This window comes from Typopeltis vanoorti, chromosome 19 (assembly GCF_054136105.1).
Source record: "Typopeltis vanoorti isolate ZY-2024b chromosome 19, IOZ_Tvanoo_1.0, whole genome shotgun sequence".
In the NCBI taxonomy this organism is placed as follows: Eukaryota; Metazoa; Arthropoda; class Arachnida; order Uropygi; family Thelyphonidae; genus Typopeltis; species Typopeltis vanoorti.
The window spans coordinates 94,845,891-94,872,098 of NC_143567.1; the positions used below are offsets into that span (position 1 = coordinate 94,845,891).

At 35.6% G+C, this 26,208-nt stretch overlaps 1 protein-coding gene across 1 annotated transcript in view; it reads right to left on the reverse strand.

Annotated features, from left to right (window-relative positions):
- Window positions 1-26,208, reverse strand: part of LOC150096366 (serine/threonine-protein phosphatase 2B catalytic subunit 2-like) — a 308,592-nt gene that overhangs the window by 18,078 nt on the left and 264,306 nt on the right. Inside the window, exon 12 of the mRNA XM_090408945.1 lies at window positions 6,401-6,498. Coding sequence (XP_090265071.1) covers window positions 6,401-6,498 — 98 coding nt within the window. The remainder of the gene's footprint in view (window positions 1-6,400; window positions 6,499-26,208) is intronic.

The following is a 26,208-nucleotide window of genomic DNA, read 5'->3' on the forward strand; positions in this document are numbered from 1 at the left end:
TGCAGTTGCCAAGAAGTCCATCTTCAGTTATGACACTAATATATAATTGTTATAGTAAAGTGAAACAACTGTGCATCCAGAAATTGGAAGTATTCAAATGTGATAATAAAAAACTGAGTATTTCAACAGACGAGTGGACCAGTTGCAAGAATCGCAGATACATAAATGTTCACGTATACTGCAATGAGACCTCTATGAACCTTGGTTTAATAAGGATACATGGGAACTGTCCTGCGGAAAAAGTGTTATCCTTGCTTCAGGAAAGATTAGAAAACTTTCAGTTAAAACTTGAAAGTGATGAGGTTGCAATTACAAGCAATGGTGCAGCTGTTATGGAAAAATTCTGAAAATTATCACCGACTATTCAACAGTACTGCTACAACCATGCGCTACATCTAGCTGTAGCAAAAGTATTTTATGTTAAAAAGTTGAAAGGTGAAGCATCAGTGACTTGCAGCAGTGATAGTGAATTCAATACAGATTCTGAATACGATAAAGATGATAACAGTGATTCTGAGTTAGATGGTGTGACCCGTGCTGATCAGTATGATTTGCGAGATGATCTATCTTTGGCAATTAGCAGCGCACGAAGAATTATGAAAATATTTAAATATTCTCCAGTAAAAAATTCTCTTTTGTAGCAAGAAATAACCAAGAGTGAAAAGAGGGAACAAGAAGTCACTTTGGACTGTAAAACACACTGGAGAGAACGATAGAGAGATTTTTAAAGATCGTAAATCCGATTAAGACTGTTTTACGAGAGCTGAAACTCGATCACTTATGGAAAGAAGAGTATTATGAAATATCGAGAGGCATGTTGAATTGCTTACAACCTGTAAGATTAGCAGTTGAAGCCTTAAGCAATAGAGAAGCTAATATTCTCACAAGTGAAGGAATTTTTAAGTTCCTGTTCAGTAATTTAGAAAAACAGAATTCTTCAATGAGCCAAATGCTTTTAAAGGAAATAAAATTTGAATTGGTTAAATGTAGAAATAGAGATCTTGTGTCTCTCACAAAGTACTTGAGCAACGTTAGTTGTTTATGTGAGATGGAAGAGGATGAATTTTTTGCCTTGTCAAGTAAGAATGAAATTGCACGATTGGCAAAGTCATTAATGGAAAGACTTTTTAAAGGAACATTTACAGCAGAAGAAGTTCCAATAAAAGAAATAAAGGTTGTCCAGAGAGTTTTGACATTAAATCAGAATCTGATCTGAAGAGTGAATTGACTAAAGCAATATCAATTTCGACATCAAAGCCTACACCCTATGCATGCAGACAAAATATTTGCTTCTCTAAGGAAGGAAATGAGTTTATTTGAAACAACGCAATTTGATGTTGTACGAGAATGAAATTGCACTAATGCAATTCGTGCAATTTCATTCTCTCACTCCCAACTTGAAGATGCTTTTAGATGCACTGTTAACAATTCAACATCTACAGAAAATGAAAGAAATTTTTCCACATCAAGTGTATTTATTACAAAGCGAAGCTCATGATTGTCTGATCGGGAAATTAATGCTCTATGTTTCTTAAAGTTTCATTTTAAAAATGACAAATAAAAACTATTTGAAGTATTTTTTAATTTTCAAACAAATAATATTTGCATTTGTTTTCTATTAATGTTTAATTTAATAAATAAAATATTTAAATGAGATTGGGAACGTTATTACCTAGCCAATATGATACTGTAGTGACCCCTGTTTAGTGCTCAGGGCAAGAGATGCACTAGTCATGAAATTGTGGTCGACCTCCATTTATGAAATTTTATTGACTCATTTTTTGCTTCGACCTTTTACATATAGAAGTGTCTCGAAACCTCTGAAAGACTGCGTGGGGCCACGAACCCGGTTGTCCCACCTTCTCTACGGCTTTTCTGTTTATTAACATTTACTGTTATAGCCATTATTACAGATGATCAACAAAAATTAAATAAAAAAGATTATTTCGGGAATTCTCAAGAATTCTCGGGAAACACGATTTCCCGTTCTCGATTCCCGAAGGTTCCAAAATGTCGGGAATTTGGAAACACTAGCCCTACCTTATGTTAGAGGCATTTCCGAAAAAATAGACAGAACACTACACAAATACAACATCAAAACCACCTTTAAACCCCCGACAAAATTAAGACACCTACTCAGTTCTTCCAAAGATCCTCTTCCACATCTAGCCCACCCAGGGGCTTACAAAATACACAATGCACATGTAACCTGCCACACACACATAAGGGAAACAGGGTGAACCATCCCAATTAGGAAGGACGAACACAAACGACACATTAAATATCTCCATTTTGGAAAACCGGCCTTTCTGACCACGCACTCCAAACATACCACAGAATTGATTGGAAAGGTACAAAGTCCCTACACCGCACCAAAATCTGGTTCAAGAGGAAATTTAAAGAAGCATGTGAAATGCTCAAACATAATCCAAATCTGAAAAAAAATGATGGTCTAACCATTCCAAGGATGTGAAGGACCCATTTGCGACCTTTATAGCAACTAGAACAAGCCAAAGAAAAATCTCAATAGAAGAAGACTTGGTGAAGTGTTCCCCCCCCCCCCCTTTAACATTCAATAGCAACTCGAACTGTACAAGTCCAGAAGAAAATTGTAGCAACAATTGAACTGTACAAATCCAGAAAAAAGATTAACAGCGTAGATTTAATTTACCTTTATAGAGTGCAAGAGCATGTAGCTTGGTTTCCTATACACGTATCCTTCTGATGATGACCTCAATACAGGAGTCGAAACGTCAAGTGTTATTTTATTAATAAGTAAAATAATCATTTCAACATGTGTGTGTTTTGTGTCCGTAAATTCGGAAATATGAACTATGGTAGGATGATTTTAATCCATGCTGATGGTGACAGAAGCAAAAGAAATAGCTGAGTTGATGAGTGATCACCTAAGAGGAGATTTTGTAATTGCTGATGTGACAGAAATCATTATTATTAAGTGACACTTCCAGGGAGTCCAAAGACTCATTGAGGGAGGGCACCTACTCTACAACGAACTGCAACTACAGCAATGCCATCTACTGCCCACCACCACTAGTATTTTCGCAGACAATCACAAACATCCATGCCCACGGCAGGATTCGAATCCACAGCCATTTGGCTGGAGAGTGGATATGCTAGCTACTCGGCCAACCAGGCCAGCAAATTGGTTGTTGTTTTTAATAAGTTTAATAGGGTTGCTGTTTTTAATAAGTCTCCTCCACATCCTCCTGTCTTGGCCTGTAACCACATCCAAGTTCTTCATCCTCAAGTCCTCCTCCACCAGCTCATCTCCATCTCTTCTTTGGCCACCTGTGCTTCCTGCTCACCTGCACATCCATCTGCATGACCTTTCTTCCCACACACTCGTCCTCCCCTCCTCATCACATGACCAAACCACCTCACAACCTTGCCTCTTGTATCTTTGCTCCTAAGTTCGTGACTTTCATCATTCCCTTAACATAGTCATTTCTCAGACAATCCTTTCTGGTCACACCACACATCCGCCTAAGCATTCTCATCTCTGCTACCTCCATCCTGCTGATGTTATTTTTCCTCAGGGCCACAATTTCCATAGCATACATCATAGCTGGTCACGCCACTGTCCTGTAGATTTTTCACTTCAGATTAACTGACACCCTCTTATCACACAGCACTCCAGCCATCTCTCTCTCTCTCTCTCTCCAGTTCCTCCATCCAACTTGTATCCTTTGGCTGGAGAGCAGATATGCTAACTACTTGGCCAAAATTGACGAGGCTAGGGATTTCGAGATAATGGTGGACAGAGAGTTAAAGTTCGGAGGGCATACCGTAAAAGTTGGTAAAATAACTCGAAGGATTACTTGGATGTTGAAAAATGCTAACAAGTAAAGATAAGCAAGTTATTATCCTTCTTTATAAGGCTATGATTTGGCCACATCTTGACTACTGTGCACAGTAGTCAAGTCAGGGTTACTTGGGGACCAGGAGATGGTAGAGAAGATTCAGGGTTAAGTGATGACAGGTCTGTGGAATACTCACTATGAGGATATAAGTGTGTGGGTTACAAAGTTTAGTCGATAGGCATAAAAGAGGGGACATGATAGAAACTTTTAAGATATTAAAAGGGTCTTATAAAATTGATGCAAAGGTAAGTTTCCAATATATGACAAATAGAGAACTAGAGGTCATCCATGTAAGTTGTGTAAGAGTAGGGTTAGTAGGGGGTGTGCACACTAGATTTTTTGTGTGAACAGTGTTGAATGGATTGCCAGAGTTGGGAGTATCACCAACAGTGAACGTGTTTAAGGAGTGGTATGACAGGTTTTGTGTGTATAATCGTTAGTTTGACTCTCAGGACTCCTTGAAGATACTGTAGTAATAATAATAATAATAAATTGAAAGGGCTCACTTAGTTTTAAATAACGAAGCAGCAACTTCAAACTGAAATTTGTCAGCATGTTCACTACCCATTTGTCAGTAGGAATTTCAAAAGGCAGATTTCTGCTCAAGTCTTTGTGAATACTTATCAAAGGAGCAAGTTAATGATGTAAAACAATATCCAGTGTAACGGAAACAACCAGTTCAAGATCAGAAATTGATTGCATTTTTTAGATGCTAAATATTCCTTGGTATGGAACCAACTTTGGGTAGCTAAAAGATTTCGCATTTTGTTTCACTTTCTATAATTATTTCTTATATTTCTTTTACAAAATTTTCATCCTTATATAAGTATCAGTAAAATTCTTCAATCTTTTCTGATGTTTGTCCCATTCTACAAACTTAGGAATATTTTATCTCAAAATGCTTTAAGCTGGTTATTTAATTTTTAAACAGAATTCTGGACTACCAGTGATTTGATGATTCTGATTTCATTACCATGAACAGTTTTAATGCTGATAAAGCAGCAGAGAACTGTAGAAAGTTTTTACCTGATAAGAAATTATATTCTTGTGTTCATCCTTATTTTACACAAACATGAGCAAGCAAAAAGTTTGCTCATAGCTTGTTACTTGGGTAAAATAAGAAAAACAAAACAAAAATATGATCTCTTTTCTACTATATAACTTAAGATTCCATTCACAATACATTTGATATTTTCAATGCCTCTGCCTATTTTCATTGTCTTTGTCTTGTTATTGCTGACCTTCATACCATATCTATTACAATAGTTATTCAATTTAGTCAGGGAATCTTGCAGACTTGTAGTGGATTTATTTAGAAGTATAACATCATCTGCATAAAGCAAAGAGCTGACATTAACATCTCCAATTTTGATATCATGTTTAATACCACTTTCCTTCATAATGTGATCGATAGAGATAATGAATAACAGAGGGCATAATGAACATCCTTGTCCGACACCAGATTTAACATTAAACCATCTCCCTGTACTTCTTTCAATTCTAACTGCTGACTTACAACTCAAATAAAGACTAAGTATTGCCAGGAACACTTCCTCTAGGTGTTCCTAGCAATACTTAGTCTTTGTCAGGAACACCTAGAGGTATATAATGCCCCATTGACACCATACAACTGTAGTGTTTTGAACAGCTTTTCTCTTGCCACCTTGTAATATGCCTTTTCCAGATCTACAAAATCATTTTTATAATATAGTAACAGATCTTTTTATATTCCCATGATTTCTCAATTATGTGCCGTAAAGTAAAGACCTGATCCTGACAGCCTCTATTTGGCCTGAATCCAGCTTGTTCTTCACCAAGCTTACCTTCCATAATCCTTCTCAACCGTTTCTCAAGTACCAAGAACACTCAGTAGAGAAATACTTCTGTAATTTTCGCATTCAGTTTTATTTCCCTTTTTATATATGGGTACTATGAGAACTCTAATCATCTGGAATTTGTCCCTCTGAACTATAAAGTGTAAGACTGTATAGTTTAGGATTACTTATAGTAACCTTGGATGTATAATACCCTTTACAATGCATGAATCATGCTCCCATGGGATGTTGTTTCAATAACATTCATTGTATATAAGTGTAATTCAAAATGAATTTTTCCACGACATTTTTATAATACAGTAATTTAAACTGAAATTTTCTTATGGAAAAATTTGGTCATAACTTTGGACAGTCATAAGCCAGAGAATAGTGAGAGTACCTATGACTTTGTGTCATCATAAAGAAAAAGTGTAATCACATAAACAATGCATAATGGTCAACCATGTTAAACTTTGTGTCCATGTTATTTCAATGGAACACCAGCCATGACAGATTAATATGTCATGGCTGGAAGGATTGTAATAAATAAAATTAGAAACATGCTTAACTTTAAAGTTATTGCATAGCTATTGATCAGAAATTTCCTCAGAAAATGTCACTATTCCACTCTCTCCCCATATTTAATTGTATTTTATTAATAATAAAATACAATTAATTCCAGACTATAGATTATTGATGACTCACCATTCTTCAGAGATGATTTTCCACCGGATAGGGCACCTAGAGGAAGTGTTCCTGATGGCGTTAAGCCTTTCAGCTGAAGAACACTCTCACTTTCTTCTCTGTAATAAATTATTTTTATGTCATATCTATATAGAGAAACATTTTAATAATCTTCATAAAAATGCTTATAAAGAGTTATTTAACTAATCTATAAATTGAGTTCTATTCATGTCTTACTTCAAAGTCAATTGCTTATATTTTATATTAAGTACAATACAAGAAAAAAATTTTTTAAAGAAAATCTCTGTTAAATTATAAACTTCTAACAGATTATTTTGTTTTATCACCCATTTCCCTTCCTTCCCAGTTATCTAATTTTTTAAGGAAAATGAAAACACAGTTACTAATAAATGCAAAATCAACTTTTATGGCTATTTTTGCCCATTTTTCTTTAGGAGTTCCCCTTTTGATGATGTCATTTGATTTCTACTCAATTTTTAGAGCATTATTGATATTTTAAAGACATAGATATATGAAGAATATAAGGAAGGAATAATTTTGGACATATTTTTGTAGGATGATCTTCGTTGTCTTTTTTTTGGAGCAGCATCAGGAGTATAGCGATAAACATTTATATACCACTACTGAAGTATGACAAAAAAGGAGGGTGGGGGGGCCAGAAATGTGGAGATATAAAAATGTGGAAGAATTGCAGATAAAACAAAAGGTATGCGAATTCTACAGGAAATAAGGATAGAATATGATGAATCAAGATTAGGGGTGGGAGTGATGGGGGTGTGAGCCGTTTCAACTGTGTCGTCTTTGGAAAGTGGAGGCTATGTCATGTCAGCTTAGTGTTTTTCTCTTGGCTGTATCTGCAGTGTTTCCCAATGGTCAGAATCTTGACCTAATTTTTATGTTTTTGGAGATTTCAACTCTCGGAGATTATATAGGAGCGGTGAATGTTTATGGAGTTTTTGTCACATTTTATGGCTATTGTTTCCGATAATCTAAGCATTGCTTCATTTTCCTGCATGCCTACTATTACAAATTTGTCAATTTGCATGGTATGTTTGTGTTCAAGAGCATGGGCTGCTATTTCTGTTTTCCCTGTATGTTGTTTCTCTTTTGGTTATTGCATTTCTGTTCTGGGATTGGTATACTGCAATCACAGAAGTGGTCCTGTAGTCTTGCCCATAAAGATCTGATTGTGGAATCCGAATAAATGACGTCGCATCACAGTTATGTTGGCAAAGAAATTTGCCAACATAACTGTGATGAAATCCAACTAAAAATTAGTGGTGAACACTAATTTTCAGTTGGAGTGTTTTAAAATGTATTTGCAGGCTTTGTATGTGTTCTGGATGTATGGCAGTTTAATGATTATTTTTATTGGGAAGTTTGCATTGGTTATTTGATTGTTTTGATGGGTTTTCACTGTTTGGTTGGCATAATTTATTAGCTGTATTGGGTAATTTCAGTTTCTAAACTATGTTAATTTCTTTAGCTCTCTGTTGAGATAATTATGTGTAGTCAAAAACTGTATGCATTTATAAATTGTGTTACAATGATTGATTTTTTGATAGAATAAGGATGATATGAGTTAAAGTGGAGGTAATTTCTGATATGTGTGGGTTTGTGAAATATTTTTGTGGCTATTTTGTTGTTTACTCTAATCAATGTTAGGTTTAGGAAATTTATGGATTTTTCATACTCTGTTTCTGTAGTGAATTTTAGTTCTACTGAGGACGTTAAAGAACGCTTGTAAAGTGGTAGATCATGTTGATTTTCCAATGTATAAAATATTGTCTACGTGCCAGCCATAAAAGGTGATTTGGTGGTGGTGGTGGGGAGTAGATGCGATTCCATATGTGATAGAAACAATTCAGCTCGTTATCAGCTAATATTCTGGCCCATAGGGAGTCCAAAAATAAACTTTTTTAAATTTAAAAAAGTTTGCTGAGATTATTAGTTTTATTAGGTTTACAATATTCCTGGGTGTTAATTTTGTTCATGATCCTAGGGGTGGTCTTCTGTGATTAATGTATGTACAATGTCTAACATTCAAGGGATGTCGACATTGGTGTTTAGCGACACTGCACCCAAAGAAGTGAGGACATCATCATCATGCGATAGAGTTAGGTTTGTTATTTTTTGAAATAGATCGTCTGTGTTTTTTCATCATTGATTATTTTGACTTGGTTAGTAAAGTTTGAGTAGTTTTACTAAGAATTATGATAAAGGTGATGTGGTGGTGTTTTTGTATGAGATTATTGGGCATACCAGGTAGCCGTCTTTATGGGTTTTAATTTGCCAAATATATATGGAGTACGTGTGGTGTGGGTTGTTGTATTTTACATTGTTACTTTATCTATCTTTGTTTTTTTTTTTTAAAACATGTAGTGCGTTGTTAATTTGTGTTATGAGGTTGGGGGATCACAGAAGACCATACCCTGGGATCATGAAGAAAATTAACACCTGGCAGTATCGTAAATCTGATAAAACTAATCATCTCAGCAAACCTTTTTAAATTTAACAATAACATCTATATCATTGTATTACCATTCTTTATGTTGAAGGAATTTCAGAAGAAATAGCCAAATTGCTTTATATGTCCTTTCACTCTATTAACGAGATTTCTGCTTCTTTTTTGTTTTAAATATGCAATGCAAAGGATAAACTTCTGCCTTTAGCTCACCCTAGACTATCAAATTCTGTGCCTGTGTGAGTTATCATACGTTGACCATACTGGCAGATCAGCAGCTGTTCATCATAAAGATCATCTCATTTATATTCAATTCATCATCATCATCAAATTCCTGCCATGCACCCTCAAGGGGTGTACTGGATATGATAGTACTACATGAAAAATTTACATTACTAACTTTCTATCAACAATTTTCCTCCAAATCAGTCTGTTACTTGTCAAGACTCCAACATTACCAGTGTCGTGACGGCTCCTTCTGTCGTGTTCTAAATTTATCTAATTTCAAGTCACTTTTATGAATAATACAATTAATTACGAAATGATCACCGATCCAAAAGTAGGGAAATTTATATTTATACTGCGCCACCCTATTCTTAGATTAGTCTATATAAATAGTAGGATCAGTTCTAAATTAAGTTAACAGTCATCTCATTAGGCCGAATCATCTATTATTATTTTTACTTGGGGTTCCCGCACGATTCGAATGTTTATGAACGGTGCAATAATAAGGAATTCAGGCAAACACAATATTTAGATCAACAAAATAAAACATTTAATATATGATATGGTTAACAAAATACAAGAACTCTATTTTGAAATGGAACTATACAATTAACTTAACACATCTTCTTAGGTCACTGATGCTAATTCAATGTTCTAACTTTCATATACTATTCACAGTCTCAAAAACACAAATCTTCTTATCTCAAGTTAATATAACAATTTCACATTTTATTCAGTCTTCACAAATCTTTCAGCTCAATGTTTATATTCACAGCAGGTAATAAACTACGTAAGCTATATTCCAAGTAAATATATTCCCGGACCTTGAGCATCGGAGGTATATTACAGTTAATGCTAGAATAGAGAAACTTACACAACTACTCTTACCAGACAAATTCTTCAATACATCAAATTATTGAGAGAGCACTTATGAATTAACTTAATTAACATTAGCGGAACACACATAACAAATATTCTCCATAGTTTAAACTGTATTACTGTAAGTCGCACTTCACTATTCCAAACAACAGTAATTAGGTACTAATATCTTTTCCTGTTCACTTTTCTCCAAGTAATCAATATAACCTTTTCCTAGGGCAACATAGAATTTAATCGTAATCCAGATTAACTAGAACTAATCAGAATTTTCGCATTGACTGTCCAGTTTCCTTTTATCTGATTACGGTATCAACCTTTCTTCATAACAACAGCAGTTTTCGCTTATAACATTAAACTTTATGTTTCACTACTTATAGGTTCACTTCCGAACACTATACTCATAAATCTCTGCCCTAAGGATTATATAATCTGGGTTCCGCAAAACTCTCGCCTCCTTCTTAATAATAATTCTTCTCTATATCCCCCTTATCTATGACCTTCACTCTTCTCTCTATATCTCTCTATCTGACCTTCACTCCCACCTTACATTCGAACGCCACGCTCTACTCCACTCGTGGTTGTTTACGCGTGCGTCTCCATGACAACAGACTAAGCGTAAACATTTCACCAATGTAATGTATGCTATATTACTGCTACATGAGTGATTACATAACATTAAATATTTCACAAATAAGAACAATATAATATTTAAGCTATTTCTTCAACTTTTTTGATTACGTATACAGTTAAATATAAAATAACACTTTACGTTACACCATATATATTTAGTTATACAAGATTCTATACATTTTATTATTTTATAAGTTAATAATAGGTCAGGTTTTAAATAAATATTTAATTAGTAATTCTTAATCAAGGAATAATAAACAATTTTATATAAACCATGATTAATATTTAATAAGCAATGTTAAATGTGAATGAAAAATAATAAATTACATAACATAGCTTCATTAACAATTTAACACCAGATCTTATAATTCTATCGTCTAAGGCACTTTGTACCATATAAATCCACCTATATCTTGGTCTTCCTCTGGGACGTTTTCCTGCCTACTTGGCAGAAAAACACTTGTTTTGCAAATCTTTCCTCACCCATTCTGCTTAAGTGACCATACTACCTGAGATTAGCTCTGCTAACGCATTCCTGGATGCTGACAATGTCAAGTTCTTTCCTAATATTCTCATTTTTAATATTATATTGCCATTAATGCCATCTGTTCACGCCTCTAATCTTTCTCAGGACTCTCATATCTGCGGTCTCTAGTCTTCGGTCAAGTGTTTTACTTCTGACCCAGCTCTTAGATCCATAAGTTAAAACTGGTTTGAACACTGTCTTGTATACAGCTAAATTAGTGTTCTGACTAATTTCTCTCTTATTCCATATGAATTTAATCAATTGACTTCCTACCATACCAGTACCAGCTTTGTTGATTCCGTTGTCTATTTCCATATTTAATTTCCCATCTTCACTAAAAATCATGCCTAAGTAGCTGAAATGTTTTACTTGTTCCACAGGTTCCCTGTTCACAACACAGTTGACATTTTCAACAATTCTACCTATTTTCATTGTCTTTGTATTTTTAACGATGACCTTCATACCATATCTATTACAACAGTTATTCAATTTCATCAGGGAATCTTGCAAACATGTAGCAGATTTATTTAAAAGTATAACATCATCCATATAAAGCAAAGAGCTAACATTAACATCTCCAATTCTGATATCATGTTTAATACCACTTTCCTTCATAATGTGTCTATAGATAATGAATAACAGAGGGGGAATAATGTACATCTTTGTCTCACACCAGATTTAACATTAAACCATCTTCCTGTACTTCCTTCAATTCTAACTGCTGACTTCCAACTCAAATAAAGACTAAGTATTGCTTGATATAATGCCCCATTGACACCATATAACTGTAGCAAATTGAATAGCTTCTCTCTTGGCACCTTGTCATATGCCTTTTCCAAATCAACAAAACTTAAATACAGATCTTTGTTATATTCCCATGATTTCTCCACTATTTGTCGTAAAGTGAAGATCTGATCCTGACAGCCTCTATTTGACAAGAATCCAGCTTGTTCTTCACCAAACTTTTCTTCCACAATTCTTCTCAACCGTTTCTCAAGTATACTTGCATAGATCTTACCAGGAACACTCAATAGGGATATACCTCTGTAATTCTCACATTCAGTTTTATTTCCCTTTTTATATATAGGTACTATGAGAGCTCTACTCCAATCATTGGGAATGCGTCCCTCTGTCCAGGCATTCTGAACTATGCAGTGCAGTCACTGTAAGATTTTATACCACCATACTTCAGCATTTCTGGTCGAATATCATCTACTCCTTCTGCCTTTCCATATTTCAAGCCTTTGATGGCTTTTTCTACTTCAAGTATGGATATGTATTCCTGACTGCATGCCTTGTCAGTGTTTTTTTATCACTGTGCTGTCATCGCTGCTTGTTTCATTTAGCAAATTTTCAAAGTAATTACTCCATACTTCAAGGATATCTTTTTTCTCCCATTTTCATTTCACCTTTATCATCTCTAACTCATTTTACAGCACTCTTTCCTCTATTCCTAAGCATCTTCAACAACCTCCAGAATATTTTCCTATCTTCTTGATATTTATTTTCTATGTTCTTGTCAAAGTCCTCCCATGACTTTTGTTTAACTAGTTTTACACACTGTTTAGCTTTCTTACATTTGTCTCTGTATTCTCTAAGAGCACAAGCTGACTTATTTGCCAGGAACGTTTGATATGCTTTCTTCTTTTCCTTCACGGCCTCTTTAACTTCTTGTGTGCACCATGGAGTTCTAATTTTTCTATCCTTGCAAACAACTTCACCACATGCCTCTCTAGGTGAATCAATCAGGGTTTTCTTCAAAGCTTGCCACTGAATCTCCAAGGTTTGGTTGCTGTTCACAAACTCTTTCATTTTTCCTTCAATAATCTTTGTGTATTTTAGTCTACAATTCACACGAGAGCTGCTCAACTATTATTCGCTTTAAAACTTTCTTACATGTCATTCTTTTCAATATGAAATTCAATTTTATCTTGCTCAAGACTAAATAGTGATCACTTCCAATTTCAAATTCTCTGTACGCTCTGGTGTCCTGCACCAGGGAGAAAACATCACTATCAACAATAACATAGTCAATGAGACTTTTTCTTATTCCTTGCCTCTTCTCTCCATGTGAATTTGTGCACATTTTTATGTTGGAACATGGTGTTAGTAATAACCAGTCCATGTCCTGAGCAGAAATCCAACAGGCATTTGCCATTATTATTAGCTTTGCTCCTTTCTCCAAATTTTCCCAAAACATTTTTGTATGTCTGACAACCAGTTCCTACTCTGTTATTTAGATCCCCAACAAGGACCAACCTTTCCTTTTTCATTGTGTCAGTAGCTTTCTCTAGAGCCTGAAAAAATTCCTCCACTTCTACCTTAGTAGAACCTTCTGTGGGACCATAGGCTCAAATAAGTCTCATTGTCCAGTTCCCCATTCTGATATTTGCCCAAATCACTCTACTTGACACTGACTGCCATTCAAGAAGATGAGCTTTGTATTTTGTGTTGAATACTATGGCTACTCCTTCTTTTCCTTGATTGTCATTGCCTGAATATAACATTTTGTATTTATTGCTCAGAAAGATCTCACCAGTTTTTGTCTTTTTTGTTTCAGTCACCCCTATTATGTCGATCTGGTACTTATCTAATTCCTCAGCTAGCTCCATTTCTTTGCCATTCAGGCTTCTTACGTTGATAGTACCGATCTTTAACTCTGGTGATGTTGAGTTGGGGTGTGTTTTCGGATTTGTTCCAGTAGCTGACTTTTCGCTGTTTGCCCTGGTTTCCTGGCAAAAACAATGGGAGCCTTGTTTAACCAGGCGACGCCCCAGCCGGCATGAAATTTTGTCATGTTGTACCATCATTTTTTATTTTGGTTTAACCAATAGGAATACAATTTGGTCGGCTAAATCCCAAATTTCCAGCCCATTGTCGTTAGTTCAGTATCCAGGTAGATACCCAACAGGGTACACCACGAGAAGGTGAGGATTGGACATTGAGTCAGAAGTCATGGTCGGTTCTCCGCATTCCTTTAAAGGCTATGTGGAGGTCTCCTCTCAGTTATACAGCTTTGACCCTTAAGCACCCCTTATATTCAATTTTATTCTAATAATATTCAGAGTATTCTAATAATAAGGTGTGACACCTTTTGGCAACTCATATATGAAAATATGACTTTTACATTACTTCTACCTTGGTATCACCTTTGGGTCTGGCTCCCACTGATGAGACCTCAATAAAGGTCGAAACTGGTCTGGGTACCCTTACCATAATGCATTATACATACCTGTGAGGATATGTGTTTTGTATTATGGGATACTAAGGCAAGTGATGTGAAGTCATAAGCTTCTATATACGAGTTGCCATAGTCCTGAAAATAGTTCAGGTGCAAACTTGTTTGCTTGCACTTGAATAAAGGATTAAGCAAAATATATAATTTCTTGGTATCTTTAATTTATTGTGGAATATTTATATACAGAAATGCTGTGAAACCTTGCTTCACTGTCCAAACCTGATTAGAAATGATGGTCTGAAGTTAAATCTCCTACACATTTCACAGTGAAAAGTTTTTGTTTTAATTTTTTAGATCTCTTGTTGAGTTATATGTATAATAAATTAAAGATGCCAAGAAATTATATTCTTAGCACCTTGTATTCTTTATCTAAATTAAATTTAGTTTAATCCTTTATCCAAGTGTGAGCAAACAAAGTTTGCGCCTGAAAGTATCTTCAGGACTGAGGTAAGGTGGTAGAATACCGGGCAACTCGTTGCAAAGGTGGAGCAAGCTAACATTACTCCTATCTCGGTATCTCCCATAATGCAAAACACATCTCCTTGCGAATATGTATAATGTTATGCATTAAGGGAAGGGCCACTACCCAGACTAGTTAATTAATCCAGAGTAATTTAATAAAAAGGTGGCACCCTGTTTGGCAACTCCTATAGGTAGAGATGACCTTCCTAATGCTTCTGCCTGGTATCTCCACTTGGGCCAGGCTCCCACTGAAGAGACCCCAATAAAGGTCGAAACTAGTTTGGGGTAGTGGCCCTTCCCTTAATGCATAACATTATACATATCCGCAAGGAGATGTGTTTTGCATTATGGGAGATACCGAGATAGGAATAATGTTAGCTTGCTCCACCTTTGCAACGAGTTTCCCGGTGTTGTACCACCTTACCCCAGTCCTGAAGATACTTTCAGGCACAAATTTTGTTTGCTCACACTTGGATAAAGGGTTAAACTAAATTTTTTATAGTCTAACCAAGTGAAAAATAAACTTTCAACATCTTTATCTAAATGTAAGCTAAGTTTGCATATGAAGTAACTTCATGACAGGGCAACTCATATATAGAAGCTAATGACTTCACATTAATTGCCTTAGTATCCCATAATGCAATGCACAATGTCTACCTCTAATCCAGAGTATTTTAATAGTAAAGTGTGACATCTTTTGGTTACATGTATATGGAAATACGACATGTACCGTTTCCTCGGTATCACATCTGGGTCTGGTTCCCACTGACGAGACCTCAACAGAATCACTTCTGCGTTCTAGCTCCCACTGATGACATTTATTAATGCATGTCACTGGGTTTGCTTACTTCCTGGGAAGTAGAGAGGTTCTACTTGGAGGCAGGTTTCTGTCTGTCAATGGGTAAAACTACTGCTGTGGATCAGAAGTAATGAGTTTAGCAGTGATTCTTGAGGGTTACTTAGTGAGATTTAGAGTGATCTTATAGATCACTCAGAGTTTTTGGAGAGGTATCCATGCACTTAAACACACCTCAATAAAGGTTGAAACCAGTCTGAGTAGTGGCCCTTACCATAATGCATAGCATTATACATGTTTGAAGGATATGTATTGCATTATGAGATACTAAGGCAATTGATGCGAAGTCATTAGCCTCTATATACAAGGTGCCCTGCCATTAAGTTATTTCATGTGCAAACTTTGTTTGCTTGGATAAAGGATGAAACCAAGAATATAATTTCTTGGCATCTTTAATTTATAATATAACCAAGCGGAAAAACTTTCAACAAATAAATATATGCAGTTAGGATTAGGACCTCAGTATATTTTAGACTATGCCATGTATCATGTAGAAACAGCCCATGCATTTTCATTGTCTTCCTTGTAATCCCTCATACTTGTTTAAATGAAAGGTCATACCGAAGATGCTCTAGGCAAAGCAAAAATGTTACGTTAAAAAAGTTTCCGGTAAGTCATTCCATGGTAGAAAGTTTTTTCACCTGATTACAAAGTAAATTATAATTGCTAATAAATTATATTCTTGTTTAATTTTTTTACACAAGTGTAAGCATGAAGTATATTTATAACTAAGCTACTTGTGTATAATTTAATCTCGTTTAATCCATTACAAAAGTGTAAGCAAACAAAATTTGCATATGAAATATCTTCATGACTAGGCTACTTGTATATAGGCTGCTGACCACATCAACTGCTTTAGCATGTGTACACTGATATGCAACAGATAAACAACTTGTGTTTAGATGCTTTTGACTTCACATGAATTGCCTCAGTATCCCATAGATATGTATCACATTGCTATGAGTTATGAGAAAGGGCCACACTACTCAGACTGGTTTCAATTTACAGTCTTGCCATCAATACTGTTAAAACTTCTGCACATTCCAGCATTGTCCACAGAATTGTGTAAGCCAGGTTCTGTTAGTGGTGATGTGCACAGTCAACATTCGCATGTTTATCAGTAGAGAGAGAGTTGTCTAGCCATACAGGTTAACATGCAGCAGGGAGATTATGAGAACAGTATAGCTGTAATAACAATTTACAAGGTTGAAATGCAGCCACCTGTTATTTTCAACAAGCTCAAAACGCTCTGGATCAGTAGGATGTTTGTGCATTGTACAATTAATCTTTATAATGATACAGAGGACATATCTGACCATCAAAGAACAGGTCAACCACACTGAGTTGGGATGCAACAGATTGTGAGAGCTGCGAAATAGACTATTCATTATGGTCAACTATGAAATATATCACCATTAGTAAGGGACTTGCCAAGCATGTACAAAGCTCCATAAAAGTGGTTAAGCTAAAGGAGGCCATCTGAAAAGAAGTTAAAGTTATTTCTAAACACATGTGGAAAAAAGAGAGATGCATGGGCAGAAATTATCTGTAAGAAGAGAATGAAACATTCTATGGCCAGGATGTGGAAAGTTTTTCTGTTTGGTTATAAATTAAAAATGCCAAGAAATTAAATTCCTGTTTAACTCTTTAATCCAAGTGTAACTTTGTTTTCTTATACTTAAAAGAAGGATTAAATAGGCATATAATTTCTTAACATTTTTATTTTCTTTTAATTGATAATCAAGTGAAAAAAACTTTCTGGAACTAACTCTAATCCAGAGTATTTTAATAATAAGGTGTTACATCTTTTCACTACTTGTATATGGGAAATATATGATTTCTGTATTACTACAACTACGTATCTCTTTTGGATCTGTATCCCACTGATGATACCTCAATAAAGGTCAAAACTGATCTAGGTAGTGGCTCTTTTCATATGCATAGTATTATACTCATCCAAAGGGATTGGTGCTTTGCATTATGAGATGTCAATGAATGCAAAGTCATTAGCTGCCATACAAGTAGCATGGTTGTGAAGGGCAAAAAAGGTAAAACTAACAATAATGGTAAGTATTTGCTGGACTTCTGCTCAGGACACTGACTAGTCATTACTAACACTACGTTTCAACATAAAGATGTGCACAAGTTCATGTGCATAGAAGAAACAAGAAAAGGCTCAATGACTATGCCATTCATGCTGGTTCAGGATATGAAAGCGTACAGAGGATTTAAAATTGGAAATGACCATTACTTAGTGCTGAGCAGGATAAACTGGATATCACATTGAAAAGAACATCATGTAAGAAACTTTTTTTAAAAAAAATCAGATAATGCCTTTTTTATACCCATATGGGGAGTAGGCAAGGCTGTTTTAGTACTATCTAACTTTTGGATACTGAGGGGACCGTTCAATTTCCACCAGTAGCCAATCAGAGATAGCTGGCCCAAGACTATTGCTAATTATACATGGTATCCAGTGTAAGAAACTTTTTTTAAAAAATAATTAAATTTGAGCAGCGCTTTTACAGGTAAACTGTAGACTCGACTATACAAACATTATTGAATTAAAAATGAAACAGATTGAAAACAAGAACCAAACCTTGGAGTCTCAGTGGCAAACTGAAGAAAACATTGATTGATTCAGCTGGGGAGATATGTGGTGAAGTTCTCTGTAAGGATAGAAAAATAAGAACCCCCATGGTGAACACAAGAGGTTAAGGAAGCAGTCCTGGAAAAGAACAAAGCATACCAAAAGTTTCTAGCAAATAAGTTGGCAGGTGCCCTAAAACAATACAGAGAAAAATGTTACACAGAGCTAAGCTATGTGTAAAAGGAGCTAAACAAAAATCATGGGAAGATTTCAGTAAGAATATAGAAGCTAAATATCAGGAAGGTGGCAAAATGTTTTGAAGGCTAATGAAAAAGCTTAGAAATAGAGGAATAAAAGGAATCAATGATAAAGGTGACATGAAAACTGAGGATAAGGATATCCTAGCTGTTTGGAGTAATTACTTTGAAAGACTGTTAAATGAAAAAGCAGTAACAGAATCATGCTAGAAAATTTTAAAGAGAAATGCAAAGAGAAGTACATATTAATACTTGAGGTGGAAAAGCCACCAAAAACCTTGAAAAGTTCAAATATGGAAGTACACTGGTGTCCAAAAGCTAAGGACGAACTACATTTTTACCTGTATATGAAAAAATGTTCGTGACTATAGTCAAATGTCAACAAATTTATTGCCAACATGCTAATAAATTATATTACACAAAAAATGTGTTATGAATTGCATACAAATTAAATTGCAATGCATTTCTGGCAAAAGTTACAAATTTTCTAAGGATGTAGTTTAAGGAATTAATTTACATTGCTTACAGAAAGCTATGTGGAGAGACATTTCAGTATGCAATATTTGTCTATTCCGAATTCTGATGCAGCTCTCGAGGCAAACTGGTCCACTCCTCCTTCAGAGCAAGGATAAGGCCTTTTTTTTTTTTCTGGAGGGAAATTTCAAGCAGCAAGACTATGGGGTTGAAAACTGAGCAGCGTGCTGGCCACTCAATTCACATAATATCCTCAGTTTCCAGAAGTATTTCCACTGCTCGTGTACGATGTGATGTGGCATTATCGTTCATAAAAATGAATTGTTTGTCTAAAGCACCATGGAACAATCGAACATGACGTCAAAAAAGAACTTCATTGCAATATCATTCACTAGTATTAGTCCCTCTTCCCCAGCACTTGTATGTTGGTGCGTCAATTAAGCATAATGCTTCTCCACACCATGACCCCAGCACCATATCTATCCCCTTTCAAGAACATTCCCACGATGGTAAGCAATATTACCACTTTCATGCAAGATCAAGTGTCACCTACGTGTAGAATTATTATTATTATCTGAGACCTCCAGGGAGTCAAGGACTCATTGAGGGAGGCTATAAATCACCCAAACCAGCTGTCACACCTTCCCTTAAATTCATTCACACTAGATGCACTCACTACCCCTTAAAGGCAAACTATTCCTTTCTTGACTGCAAATAAATTTAACTTCCATGGATGTCCCATGTGTTCTCTCCCCATCTTCCATTATAATGAAAAATTTCATCAGATGATATCTTACAACACCCATTCAAACATTTATAGACCTGTCATATCACCCCTCTTTCTCCTGTTAACCAGAGTCTGCAATCCATATACTTGCAATCTGTCCTCATAATCTAAATCACATAATCTGGATATAATCTTTGTAACTCTTCTTTGCACCCTTTCCACATCTTCTTTATCCCTTGGAACCTGGGAGACCAAATCTGCACACAATAATCCAGGTGTGGTCTTATCAAGGCCTTATAAAGAGGCAAAATGACTTCCTTATCCTTACATGTCAAGGTGCGCTTCAACATCGCAATTATCCTCTGAGTTATATTTGCAACTTTTGGTGTGTGGCCTTTGAACTTCAAATTCCTATCCACAATACCCAAGATCACTTGCCTCCTCAGTTTCTTATAGCATAATCCTGCTAATATAATATGCTGCTAGAACTCTAATCATGCTAAAGTGCATAACTTTACACTTACTAGCATTAAACTAGCAACCATTTTCGTTTGCCCAAGTTTCCAGCTTATTCAAATCATTTTGTAATTGTTGAATATCAGTAGCATCCCTGATTGCCCTGCCTATCTTCATATCATCGGCAAACAACTGCATATCTGATGTTAGATCCTTCCTGATGTCATTAATGTACAGATTGAACAATAATGGCCCAAGGGTCGAACCCTGAGGTACACCACTGGTCACCTTAAATCTGGCATATTCAAACCCACTGCATACCACTTTTGATAGCTGTCTGTCAACCATTCCCTGATCAAGTCAATAGATTATATTCCAATCCCGTATTCTCCAGTTTACGCAACAACTTGTCGTGTGGTATCCTATCAAATGCCTTAGAAAAGCCCAACATTATCATAGTGTATCCATTCCCTTTATCCAACTCGGCCATAACATTGTTATAAAATATAAGCAAATTACTAAAGCATGACCTTCCTTTAGTAAACTCATGCTGCTCCTTGCAGAGTATAGCATGTTTGTCTACCTATTTCTGTATGAGAGTTCTTACCAACTTCTCTAAAATCTTCACTACACACCAAAGATACTGATGGATTGGTAGTTAGACATATCAGTTTTTGCACCAACACTGTGCAATGGAACTATCATACATTCCTTCCATTCCTATGGTATCATTCCTGAGCTGAGACTCAAGTTATACAAACATGTGAAAGGACTAGCCAATTCAGCTGAACATTCCTTTAGCAAACGAGCTGATATTCCATTTGTCCTTACAGACAAATTCTTATCCAGGTTATGCAAGAGCTCTTCAACCTTATTTTCATGAACCTCTAACTCTTCATCCAACACTGTGCACCATATTACATACACCTGGTTGATATATCTTAGCAAAGTGAGCACTCATTAACTAAACAAGCTCATTAGCTTCCGATACTCGAGTACCATCTGCATTCAATAAAGTTATTCTTTCACATTCATTCTTTCTTTTGCCTGCAGCATAATGATAAAATTCTTTGGATTGCCTTTAGCTTGCATATCCAATTTCTTTTTTTATACTCTGATTTAGCTTTTTGCACAATACCCGTTACTTTTCTGGCCTGAGCTTTATATATTTCATAACTCCTCTCACTGTTATCCTCACGATATTCTCTCCACATCATTTTCTTCTTGTGGATCTCTTGCTTAATAAAGTTGCACACCCATTTCACTCCCAACCTATTTATTCTTCGAACACCAGGGATTCAGATATTTCTGCACTTTTTCAAAGATTCCCATGCAGTGCTGACATATTTCCCATTCAGTAACTGATACCATGGGACCAATGATAGTATTCTCCTAAGTTGATCATAATTTCCAGCTTTGAAGTTCAGCATGTAACCTGTTTTAATCAGAGCATCAATACAATTGGATATTTCCCAAGAAAGCACAGCATGATCACTGTCACCAATTAGTGGTAAAACAGCCATATTCTTGACAGATAGCCCTTCTGACGCTATGAGCAAATCCAACACTCTTTGACCTCGAGTTCCTTCTTTCACACGCTGCTTGAGAAAGTTGTCTTGCAGCAATTCAATAAATTCCTCTTCTTTCTTCTCATGAGATTTCTCTTTTACCCAATTAATGTTTGACAATTAAAGTCACCCATAACGATCATTCGTTTGGTACACAAGGCTAAGTTGGTGATGCATTTCTTCATCCCCCTGCAACTGAGCCGCCAGGTCTAAACAACACCCCACTACATATTTCATTCTGTTAATCTCCACTTTACACCAGACAGACTCCAACTCGCTGCTACCTGGGACATTGTTACTATCATGGTTTTCTTGTGTTTCTACCCTAACTGGACTTGAGTCATCTGATAACATTAGTACTACTCCTCCTCCTTTCCTATCTCTTCTATCATTCCTAAAAATAATATACCCATTACACTCAATCCCACTTACCATATCTGATTCTAATATCCAGGTTTCACTAATGCCAACAATTTTAGCCTACATCATATTCAATAAAGCAACAAACTCAACTCCTTTTTCTAATGCTCCTGGCATTTGTGTATAGACATAATAAATTAGCACCTAGCATATTCTTATAAATAGATATGCAATCTATTTGGCCTTGTAATATTTTCTCTTTTCCCTACCCAGACATACTTAAAAGGTCTGAACCCAAAGCATATTTTTCCACCCCCTACGTCACATACATAGCCATGTTTGAAAGCATTCATATCTTTATCATGTTTTCATACCATAACTGAACTTTTACACACATTTTTCCCATGCCCTTGATGATCTACTTTCCCTGACTCTCTGAATTGGAGATAAGACTAAAATGACTCGTCTGTAAAGAGTACATTATTAGCCCTTTGGCATCTTGTCCAATTTTTATGAATATAACATCACTGAAAACATCTCTACAATGAGCTGTGGATAAAGGGACACAGACTACAGGCCTACTTGTCACAGACATCTTGCCATAGTTTGTCAAGATATCTGCATACCTGTGCTTGAATGGAGCTGACTTGCAAGATGACCTGCTGTGGTACATTGATTACATTTTGCTATTATAATGAAAAATCAGTCTTCATGCTCCAGGGTAAAGCGAAGGCAACCACTTAGCAAACATCTGGAATACATTCCATTGGTTTAAAATGCTGCCCAGAGCCTGGATATAATGCTATGTGAGATTCCAAGCTCTCTGGCAATACCAGTAATCCTGCAGCATTCTTCAACCTTTCCAGTAATTCTTCCCTGCATGAAATCATCAAGATGATGTCTTTGAGACATTACGAGATCCAAGTTTGCAACTTTATTTCTTCAGGAAAAGAGTTTCCTTCAAACACAATTCGCTTAGCACAGCCTTTTGCCTTTTATCCTGTTGATTGTTAGCATGCGACCCCTTTGTGCACAATTTGAACATTTGAAGGTGTACTCATTTTCTACTCAAAATCATCACAAGTTGATTTGTCTGAATTCTTCTTTCTTTCTTCTTTCACAACGCTTAATTCCAGCTTCCAAGTTGATTCGTCTGAATACGAGGCTGTAATCTTCAGAAATAGTCCTTAGGTTTTGGACACCAGTATATAAAAGTTTTGCAGAGGGCCTGGTCAGAAGGCTGAATTCCTGATGAATGGAGTAGAGCTCTCATAGTACCCATCTATAAAAAAGGATATAAACCTGAATGTGAGAATTACAGAGGAATTTCTCTACTAAGTGTTCAAGGTAAGAGTTACGCAAGCATAACAGAAAAGAAATTGAGAAAGATTGTTGAAGAGAAATTTGGAGAAGAACAAACTAGTTCAGGCCAAATAGAGGTTGTCAAGATCAGATTTTCACTTTACGACAAATAGTTGAGAAATTATTGGAATAGTTTTGTAGATCTGGAAAAGGCATATGCCAAGGTGCCTAGAGGAAAGCTTTCCAAAACATTACAATTATACAGGGTAAATGGAACGTTACAGAGCAATGTCAAGTCTATATTTAAGTTGTCAGTCAGCAGTTAGAATTGAAGAAAACACAGAAAGGTGGTTTGACGTAAAATTAGGGGTAAGACAAGGATGTACAACATCTCCACTCTCATTCATCATCTATATGGATCACATTATGAAAGAAAGTGGCAGTCTGATATTAGAATTGGAGATGTCACCTTAGCTCTTTGCAGATGATCAGATGATGTACTAGACAAGAACACAGAAAACTTTAGCTGCATTCTGAATGGAAATCCTATAGAACAAGTAAAATATTTTAGCTAATTAGGCACAGTTTTTAGTGAAGATGGCAAGTTAATCTGGAAACATAAAAGGATAAGCAAAGCTGGTACAGTTAGTAGTCAGCTGAATAAATTTATATGGAATAAGAAAGAAATTAGCCAAAGAAACAGCTGGCAGTATACAAGACAGTGTTCAAACCAGTTTTAAGTTATTGATTTGCGAGATGGATTAGAAATAAAGCACTTGATCAAAGACTAGAGACCACAGATATAAGGCTTCAGAGAAAAATTAGGGGAATCAACAGATGGCAACAATGGCAGAATCATATTAAAAATGAAGATATTAGAAAGGAACTTGAAATTGTTAGCAGTGAAGAAAGTGTAAGCAGACTTAATCTGAGGTGGTATGGCCACTTAAAAAGAATGAATGAATGAGGAAAAATTGGAAGAAACAAATCTTGGCCTTATGTACGATGATGCATGAAGAGGATTAGTAATAGTTAACCCAGACAACGTAAAGAGTTGTAAGCAATTTAAATAGGCTGACAGTACGGACAAAAGATTACAAGCTGTATCACACTGATGGAATTTACTATAGGAAAGTGATGAAGGTGAGGGATTTAGGAATGTTGGTGGATAGGGAGTTCAAGTTTAGAAGGCATACTGCAAAAGTGGGGAAAGTATCACAGACGATTACTCAGTTATTGAAAAACATACAGATATGCAGAGATCAGTTATCATTCCTCTTTATCAGGATCTGATACTACACCTCCAAATTAAAGAATTAAAATAATCAAAGAAAATGTGTAGAATGATTTGCAATTCCAATTTATTGTACAAAATAATTATTACCAAATATGAATTAGCATCATCTAAATCTATGTACTTTGTAGTAATCTACAAAGTACATAGACTTGACTATGAAACTAGACAAGAACACAGAAAACTTTAGCTGCATTCTGAATGGAAATCCTATAGAACAAGTAAAATATTTTAGCTATCACATATGTATAACTATGTAAACATATAAAAATGTAATATAAATTATAAGAAAATTGTTATTTGACAATATTCATAAAATTAGAATAATTTTTAACATAGTTCAAAATATTAGAATAACGCGAAAATAAATGCACAAAAATTACAGTCAAAGGGAAACATGTTAATAGTACTTTGTTGCATCCCCCCTTTAGCTTTTATGACCGTATGTAATGACTGGGAATATTATTTACATGGTCTGCAGACTAGAAACAAGTTCATTTTTGCCTCTTGGGGCAACTTCTTGAAGACATTTCTTCATAATTCCCCACAAATTCTCAATGGTATTTAAATCTGGTGAGTTTGCTGGCAAAGGAATTATACTGATTTGCCTTTCTTTGAGTCATCTAGTAGTGGTCTTAGACGTATGACAAGAAAGAATCTGAATCTTGCTGAAAAAAGGAAATCACCATCACATAAATCTTCAGATGCTGGTAACATAAAGTGCTCAAGAATTTCTTGGTACACTTTGCTGACTCTTTCGTACACAATACACAGCCTACCTTGATTCTCTACAGTCATACAAGCCCATACCATGACAGGGGTTGCATATTTCACCGAACATTTCATGCATTCTTTATCAAATGCTTCTTGCTTAAGACACCAAACGTGTATTCCTTGATGACCATGGGAAACACACAAAACATACTTTCATCACTAAATGTACCATTTCCAGTCCTTGCTTACTCCATTGCACTCTAGATGCCTTTTGCTTGGAAGTCATAAGCGGCTTTGTCTTAGGCACTGTGATTTAAAACCCAATTTGTGAAGTTGTCTCACCATCATATATTTAGACATATTCACACCCAGTTCTTTCCATCTCCTGTGAAAATGGCTTACACTTCAGAAACTATTTTCTTCAGGATATTCTTCAATCTCTTCTCATCTCTTGATGTATTCCCTTTCTACTGCTACTGTAATGATTATTATTTTGAAAACTCTGGTTATCAGAATACCATCTCAATACTTTACTCATGCATGTTTGAGAACATTACAATTCCTTAGCCATAAACTGTTCAGTTTGGCCTTCTTTGTGTAGAGACACCATGTGAAACTTCTTAGCTTCCAATATGTCACTCATTCAACCCATGTTTAGCAAATAATTAACTGAACTCCACATGCAAACGATTCCACACACATGAGTCAGTCCCACAACTACTGAAATATATGCTATTTCTATGCTCTTCTCAAAACCAATTGAAAAAATTTGGAATACTCTAATAT